This window comes from Hipposideros armiger, unplaced genomic scaffold, assembly GCF_001890085.2.
Source record: "Hipposideros armiger isolate ML-2016 unplaced genomic scaffold, ASM189008v1 scaffold_15, whole genome shotgun sequence".
Taxonomy (NCBI): Eukaryota; Metazoa; Chordata; class Mammalia; order Chiroptera; family Hipposideridae; genus Hipposideros; species Hipposideros armiger.
This window is the reverse complement of record NW_017731365.1, coordinates 5527333-5536571: the sequence shown is the minus strand read 5'-3', so window position 1 is coordinate 5536571 and position 9239 is coordinate 5527333. Positions and strand designations below refer to the sequence as shown.

Here is a 9239-nt window from a genome sequence, read left to right as displayed (position 1 = left end):
AAAAAAAAAAAAATGAACTGGTAATAAGACACCATTGGTGAGACTGAAGCAACCAACAGGTTTAGACACTTCTAGGATGTTAGACACTTAAATGATCAGATATAGAATATAAAATGACAATGTAATATTTAAACGAAAGCTAGGATAAAAATGAATCATCTCAAAATGATTTAACATATTTGAAAAATAAGCAAATAGAAGCTCTAGGTAGAAAAAGTAATTGTTGCAATTTAAAATTTAGTGGATAAGTTAAAACAGACAGCTGAGGTGAATTAGTGAATTGGCTGACAAGTCTGAAGAATTTACAAGAACACATTTTTGAGGGACAGGAAGATAAAATAGATGTAAAGAGACTGGAGAATAAATACCAAAGCAGTTTGCTAAAAAGGTGTCATGGCCCAAGTAATTTTCCTTAAGATTAATAAATTTTGGACCTTTTTTTTTTTTTTACTATAACATATTGAACTATAAAGTATGGCATTACCAAATCTTAAAGATTTATCATAATTATATGCATTCTAAAGAAGGTGCCAAGTATTTTAATAAACTGTTACCATTTTTAAATAAGGGTATATTCTTTTGAAAGAAAATACAGTTTGTATATTGTGTTATGGCCCTTGACCGGCTTAATTTCAGAATCCTTTTTTCCATGTAGCACAGCAAAGAATATATTATTAGTCTTTCTTACTTTTGTTTTCAATTATTGAAAAATGTCAGAGTCTTGGGTGATGTAAAAGGCTACATACAGTTCAAACCCTGACATTAGTATAGCTAATTTTTTCTTAGCTTTTTATTTTGAAATAATTATGATACTGAAGAAGTTGCAAAGAAATGGACAGGGAGTTCCCATGCATGCAGCCAACCCATCTTGCATAACTATTGTACAATATCAGAACCAGGAAATGGTGTTGGCACAAGCCACAAGCTTATTCATATTTCTTGTGTGTGTGTGTATAGAGTTTTATTATATTGTGTAGCTTTGTGTAACTACCACTACAATCAAGCCTCCCTTGCAGTACTGCTCTTAGGCTGCAGTCACCCTTCTGCCTCCCATCCCTCACTGCTGGTAACCACTAATCTGTTCTTCACTAGAATTGTTATTTCACAGATGTTATATAGATGTTACATACAGTATGTATCCTTTTGAAAATGTCTCTTTTCACTCAGCATAATTCCCTTGAGTTTCATCCGAGTCTTGTAGAAAGTATCAATAGTGTGTACCTTTTTATTGCAGAGTAGTATTCCATGGTATAAATGTATCAGTTTTTTAGTTATTCATCCTCTGATGGACATTAGGGTGGAAACTTCCAGGTTGGGGTTATTACAAATAAAGATGTATATGTATATAAATTTGTGTGAAAAATACATTTTAATTTTTCTGGCATAAATGCCAAGAGACTATAATTTAGATTTAAATAGCCAGATATAAATTCTCTGGCCAGATTAAAGTGTTTACTGTCCAAAAGAAAGACAGTCAGTAGCAGTAAACATCTGAATGGATCATAAGTTCAAAGTAAACCTCAAGGTAAATTTTTCACCCACAGAGAATAGACTTCATGAATGTAAACAAGAGGTTCTCATGTCTTGTTTTTTGGAAGCTAAAACTATAGGTGTTAATTTTTTTTTTTAAATAATCTCTGGATAGTTGCTATTTCTCATTATTTCAGCTAATAAATCTGGGTTATTTTTTCTTTCATTGGTCTTATCAGAAGTATTCAGCATACAGGCTGAATCAGCAACCAGCAAGTATTTGCATGCCTATTGCATATAGTGCACTGGGCTTTATGAAGGAGTTTTTGGTATATTCTTCAGCATATTGCTGATGTTGAGTCTCCACTGGAGAATTTGCATTACTGAATTTTATACCACTAATTTAGTTGTATTTTATTCACAGAAAGATGAGCCAGATGCTTTCAAAGAGCTGGGGACAGGAAATAGAATTGCTACATGGCTGTTTTATGTAAGTTATACCTCAAATTTTTATTTTAAGTTGGGATTTGATCACATGACTCAGTTATTTTGATGTGTTCAGATGTGTGCTCTTATTTAACATCCTAGTTTAAATTTTTTACAACTTAGAATTTTTATTTTTTCTCAGTTGCAACTTTTTCAGGTTTTAAAATTACAACCTGAAAAAGAAAGTTATAGTGATAGTCTCACTACTTAGAGATGATAATTATTGATATTTTGGGGTATGGACTGTTTGGTCATCTACCATGTTTCCCCAAAAATAAGACCTGACTGGGAAATAAGCCCTAGCATGATTTTTCAGGATGCTCGTAATATAAGCCCCAGTTAAGATCGTCAGCCAGACATGACTGTTTGAATAAATGTAGATTTTTGTACATGAATAAGTGAATAAATGTAGATTGTTGAAGCAGAAATTAATATAAGACCCGGCCTTATTTTCGGGAAAACACGGTATAATATGTGTATGTAAGCATCTCTGTATGTTTATATGAATTTATATACACACATTAATACTTTTGAATTTTTATTAATATATATCACATCAGAAAAGTGTATAATCATTAAGTATATAACAATAAATTTTCACAAAGTAAGCACGTCTGGTATAATCAGTACCCTAGAAGCACCCTCGAGGGCAACCATTCTCACATTATTTATTAAGTTTCAAAACAATGTGATCTTTATTTTTTCAATTATGTGTACATACGTATAGAAAAAAAGTTAGCCTTGATTATCATAATATTTGCCCTACTTAACTATTGCTGTATAACAAATCACCCCAAAACTGAATGGTTTAAAATAATTTTATTTTTATTCTCACGGTGTGAGGTTGACTGGGCTTTCCTCATTTTTCTTGCCCTGGATCGCATGCATTTGCAGTCAGGTGACTGCACGGGGTCATCTTACAGGCTGACGGAGGCTGGCTGTGGCCAGAACACCTCCATGTGGCTTGCGCTTCTCACATGGTGACTGGAGTGTAAGAGCAAGCATCCCTCCAAAACCAAGATGGAAGTGTGTGTCGCTTTTATTACCCAGCTTCAGAAGTCAAATAGTGTTGCTTCTGCTGTATTTTATTAATTGAGGCAATTACAAAGGTCTGCCAAGGTTCAAGGGGAGGGGACATAGACTCTACCACTCAGGAAGAATGTCAATGTCATGTAAAAAGAGCATGGAGGACAGGGCATATTGGGATATATTGTAATTGGAAAATATAATCTCCTGCAATGTTGTAACCTTTGTTAACCTAAAAAGATATTTTATATCTAGACTTAATTTTGCTTATGTCATTGCTGTTTCTACCCTCACTCCCATTTGAGTTATACAAGTATGAAATGGCATTTCTCTTTGCTATCTGTTGTATCTCACTCTCTACAAAAATGTCTCTCTCTACTCAGTCTATTTCCTTTCTTCCTCACTCCCGGCAACCTTCCCTGTTTGTCTTTTACCCTATTTTCTCCATTTCTCTGTCCCTCCTTCCCCATATCCAACCTGTCTGTCTCCCCCTTCTTCGCTATTTCCATCCCTCTCACAACTCCATCTTGTTTCTAAAAAGATCTAAGATACCATTAAAAAGATGATTTAGGATTAAAAAGAGACTTAAGATGTATAAGATAAACTTAAAATGAACATGTTATCAGAATGGGGAAACCAGGAGAGAAGTGGAAATATTATACAAAATTTATGCTGTGAAGTCTTGTATACTTTCTAGAGATGAACTCTCCATAGATTATACCAATTTATATCCCACCTTTAAGTGTGATATGTTTGTCAAACTTTTTGATCTGGACATCTTTATCAGCTTGGCAGTTACTGTGCTTTTTAATTTGCATTTCCCTGATGAGAGAGGTTGAGTAAATTTTGAAATGTTTAAGAGATGTTAAACATTTGTTTTGGCTGTCTTTGTTTCTTCTCATATTTCTTTGCTTTTATGAATATTTATGCTATATTATTTGGTCCAATATCCATAAATATTAGATTATTTGATTATTATGTCCCCCTCTAATTGCATAGCACTTTGATTAGATTAGCATTCATTTTTTTCCCATTATTTAAGGTGGGCCACATAGCACAACTTGTTAATTTCTCCAAAGTTAGTTTTTTTATTGCTTAAGATTTGCTAGCTCTTTGTTATTGATTATGTATTTTTCGTGGTAAAATACCCTTCTTTATCTCACTTAATGCTTTTTACCTTGATTTACCTTGTCTGATATTAAGACCAAACTCTGTTTTCTTTGGTACATCATCTGCCTGGCAAATCTTACCTTTCTGTTTTCAGTGTATATAAGTCACATGTTTTAGCTGTGACTTGGATATAGTATATGAGTATAGTTGCGTTTTGCTTTTTGATACAATCGTAGTCTGTCTAGATATTCTATTTGTGTTGCTTTTGAAAAAAATCTTCACTATATGATCTGTTTCCTTTGCCTGGTTTTATACACATGCTTCTTCAGTTAATGTGGAAGGTTTGTGTTTTTATTGTAGGTTGCCTTTAAGACTATAACTTTATATAATCCTTTTATCTTCCTTCTACTTTTCAGTTAATGTGTATTGATTCTGTACCATGAAAAATGATAAAACTGATTTTAGTTTATTGTTATTTTCTCTTAGAGTTTTATTCCTATTTTGTTTAAATTCATTTATTGAGCACCCAATATTCTTGAGATAAACTGTTCTAGACACTAAAGCTCAGCAGGGAACAAAACATGAAAATTCCTGCCACATGGAGATTATATTCTAGTGCAATAAAATACGTATTTATACCCCTATGTTACTTGATTTATTAGTTTTAAATCATCTTTTTTACCTCTAGCTATAAACGAAGTGCCTATCCCAAATTATATTCCCATCTCCCCTCCTGACTTTATCATTCCTTTGCTATAAATATATATTAAGTATGTAAGCAAAAACAGCATTTTGTTTTGTTATGTAAGAATTGAGTAGCATGCACTATAAGTAGAAGCCCAGATGTTCTCATAATCTAGTATTCAGTATCACAGTGTCCTCACACTGGCATGTTTAACTTTATTCTACCAGCAGTTTTGATAATACTCTCTCATCTCTTATAGATGAGTGATGTGTCAGCAGGAGGAGCCACTGTTTTTCCTGAAGTAGGAGCTAGTGTTTGGCCCAAAAAGGTAAACTTGGTTTGTTACTCTAATTTTAGGGGTCTGTATTTTTTTCCCTAAGGAAGAGATGTTATTATTTCATGGTCTAATTAATAAATTACTTTTTTTAAAAAAAGATTTTTATTGAATTGGGGGGATGGGAACAGCGCTGGGGAATCGGGGGAAGGGGAACAGACAAGTTGCTGTCCTTTTGTTCTTCAGTCTAGTTGTGGAGGACGTTGCAGCCTACACCGTCGCCGGTGACTCATGGCAGCCCAGCTCCAGGATGAGCTGTTGTTCAGCATCTTAGCTGTAGAGGGCAGTGTCACTGGCCTCATATGTGGGATCTGAACCGGGGCCCTTTGGCGTCCCAAGACCGCTCTTAACCAACGTGCCACTCGGCCAGCCCAATAAATTACATTTTTCAAGATAGTAAGGACTATATTATCTCGAGGTAAAACTTTGGATATTTTTATGGCACAGTTTACCATGAGTACCTAGAGGTAATGAACAACCAGGGATTACATTGTAAGGTATAAAAATATTGTACATCGGAAATTAATATAACCAATATAATACTGTATACCAACTATACTGAAATAAAAAATTTTTAAGCAATAAAAGTTTTCATTTCTAAAATGGGTTCCATATGATGTTTGCCCTCCCTCTTGCTATTATATGATTTGTTAGCTTTGTTTTGGCAAATACTGTCTTCGTCAAGCAACTCTGTGGTGTTAACGTTTTCATGTGATCACCAAAATTTTGTAAGTGATCACCAAAATTTTGTAAATGATAGAATTATATTTTCAGAATTATATTACAGGAAGAAATAACACTCCCATAGAGGAGTACATCCACAGGAACAGAGGAAAATTTAATTACTGTATAGAGTGATAACCTGATATTTTACTTGGGGATAATAATTTTGTGTTCTCCACAGGGAACTGCTGTTTTCTGGTATAATCTGTTTGCCAGTGGAGAAGGTGATTATAGTACACGACATGCAGCCTGTCCAGTGCTAGTTGGAAACAAATGGGGTAAATATTTCCTATAGTCTTTGAATAGAATTTGTGATTTTTGTCTCATATTTAGAAATTAGTATAATCTACATCTTAAAAGAAACTGAAAGCTAAGCTCATGACTAATTTGCTATGAATTTAACATGAATGGTTTTCAACCAAGCAAGTTTCTGATCTTAATATAAATTTGCTTTCAACAGATCAGAATTTCCACTGGTTATTCGAAGAAACATTAATTGACTCAAATTTGAATAAGACTGTCTTCCTTTCAGGGGGTTCACAATTGTCTCTGATTGAGACATACTAATGTCTAAATCACAGTGTGGTACTTACTAATAATACAAAGATATAAACAGAAGATGGCGACTCCTTACATTTGGGGCGGCTTCTTCAAAATTCAATTTTAAAATGTGGTTTTGAAGATAGAGCAGTTTTCTAGGCATGTTAGGGACCAGGTCGGGGATGAGTGTGAGGCAAAGAGGCGCTCAACTGTCGGTACATGCAAGTGCAGAATTTGCCACATAAAAGAAAAGAAATAGAAACAGGTGAAATTATTTTAATGTCTATTATTTAACCCCAGATATCCATTTCAATATGTGTCACTAGCCCCATTTCAAGTGCCTAGTAGCCACATGTGCGTAGTGGCTGTGGTATTGACATAGGAAGATTGAGGAGTGATACCTGATCATCAGGATTTTAAAAACCTTCCCTGATGATTGTAATGTTTGAAAACCACTGGACAAGAAGAAGAGAAGCTAGAGAAGAGGAGATCAGTTTAGAAGGATGTTTTCCGTGGTCTAAGTGCACGATGATGAGCACCTGGACCAAGGCAGCAGCAAAAGGGATGGAAAGCAAAGAATAGAGCCAAGAGATGTAAAGGAAAATGACAGGGTTTGATGAGGAAACGATTGGAAACAGGAGTTGAGGAAGGTAAGATGAGTAGTTAAGGATATTATGGGTCCTAGCTCAGATATTTTTACACGTTGATGCCATTGATTGGGTTCTGTAACATAGGAGAAGAATTGAAAATTCCTTTTGGGTTACATTAAAAAAAACAGTATCTTGGAACCAAGGAACCTTAATTAGCATGTTCTAGTGATTAATCAGAGTTGCTTCTTCAGAGTGAAGACCTTGTGTCCATTTTTAAGAGGTTGTATTTTGTAAACAGGTAAAAACAACATTCTGTTCTATCTGTACCTACACTTTAATTCCATTTGTGTTTCATTTTAAGGCTGACATTAAACATCAAAAACTTTAGAGAATGCACATAGCCTTTCCAATGTGTGTGTAATCTTCCGTGTTTCCAATACTTAGTGAAGTTTTTAAAAGACTGCCTAAGGAGCATCTGCCTTTATCAAGTTTTGGTCTTGAACTTTTAGCTCATGTAGAAACATTGTTATAGACCTAGTTCTTATAAGCTAATTATATTAATTTTCCCCACTATCTAACTAGTATTTGTTTTCTCATAGTATCCAATAAATGGCTCCATGAACGTGGACAAGAATTTCGAAGACCATGCACCTTGTCAGAATTGGAATGACCAACAGGCCTCTCCTCGTCTCCTGTTGTTCTCGAATGTGTCTGATACACACATTTCCCAATCTTAACTTTCAAGAGTTTACAATTGACTAACACTCCATGATTGATTCAGTTATGAACCTCATCCCACTTTCATCTGTGGACAAGCACTAACTTTGTGGGTTTTGTTCTTTGAAAAGTAACACGAAATCACCACACTGTACATATAAAACCTTAAAGTTCCATTGGTATCACAGAGGACAGAGCAAGGCAGAGTTAAAAATTAGGAATTTTTACATTTGTTGTATTTTAAAGAACTTTTTGGTTAGATAAAAAAGTACACGTTAAGTATCTGATTATAATATTTCACTACATCTCATTTAGTGGGTGGTAGGTTAGAATGGGCCTTGTGATTAAGGAAAAGATGCCTTATAGTATGCACCTAGGTACTGTGTTTACCTGGTCTTCTATTTTCTGGATGGATCTGCCGGAAGACTAGGGATAAGCAAGGCCTGTAATCTGGGTGCCATACCATGTTTGCCCCTATATACACTCTCTACGTTGATTATTTTCCTCCCAAGTCCTTTTTAAAGAAAGTACCCTGTATTTTTACCAATCCCCTTTTCTCTCATAGCTCCTTTGTGGTGAATTAAAATTGTTTGAGGTAAAATACTTTGATTAAAAAAATTTTTAACGAAGTCCTACATAACACTGGGCCTTCTTGACTAAAATGATCATCACTTAGTCTGTTTCTTTGTCCTTTTTCTTAAATGACCGATGATTCTGTCCATAAAATTTATTGTTTTTCTTAGTGCTAATACCTTGCCTCTTATTCCTGCTACATCGGGGTGGTGATACTGGCATTCTGATTAAATAAATATTGTGCCTTAGGAGACTGGAAATATAAAAATGTACAAGTCCTTTCAATGATGAGGTTAATGGGTTTTTTTTAAAGGAAGGAATCTTTTTCCTAAAAAGCCAAAATGTTTGTTTTCAATTCTGAAATGTATTGTGACAACAATGACCTATTTATGATCTTAAATCTTTTTTTAAAAATGTTTCTGTTTTCTGTGTGGTATTTTTCATATTTGAATGTGAATGCATGCTAGAGCAATAACAGGTTATTTGTATTTATTTCTTTAGAATATAGGACTTAGGTTTATCCTCTTAGTTTTCATTCACTTAAGGTTTCATGTATGGAAGAAAATTTTAGGTTCTCTTTTAGCTATTTAATCAAAATGTTTCCTTCAAAGGGAGCTTTACAACTTTACTATGGCTGTGGGGTTATTACAATAATAGTACTTAGGACTTTCTCTTATTCAAAAATATGGATGGTGGCATAAAGCTGTGACCAAACAAAGTATGTTAATGACCCATTCGACTTACTTTTTACATTTATTATAGTGAATCTTAGTTCATACAAGGGCTCTTTATTCTTTGTGCAGTCTTTAAATATTTAAGAATTTGATTAATTCTCTGGGAAAGAAGGTATTACTTTTACCAATTTTTAAAATAAATCAACTGTTGAGTTCCTTTCCCACTACCCTTCATTCTACCATAACTATTTAGTAAGAAATATTGAGAATTAAGATCAGTACTTTACTCAAATTTTGTGACCATAAATGAG

The 9239-nt window shown here is 34.1% G+C and overlaps 1 protein-coding gene across 1 annotated transcript in view; it reads left to right on the top strand.

Moving 5' to 3' along the window:
* The window catches only part of P4HA1 (prolyl 4-hydroxylase subunit alpha 1), a 98614-nt gene extending 89944 nt beyond the window's left edge, over nt 1-8670 (top strand). The window contains exons 10-13 of the mRNA XM_019624640.1: nt 1895-1960; nt 5037-5105; nt 6016-6112; nt 7564-8670. Of these exons, the coding sequence (XP_019480185.1) occupies nt 1895-1960; nt 5037-5105; nt 6016-6112; nt 7564-7634 (303 nt within the window). The 3' untranslated portion in view covers nt 7635-8670. The remainder of the gene's footprint in view (nt 1-1894; nt 1961-5036; nt 5106-6015; nt 6113-7563) is intronic.
* Nucleotides 8671-9239: the final 569 nt, after the last annotated feature.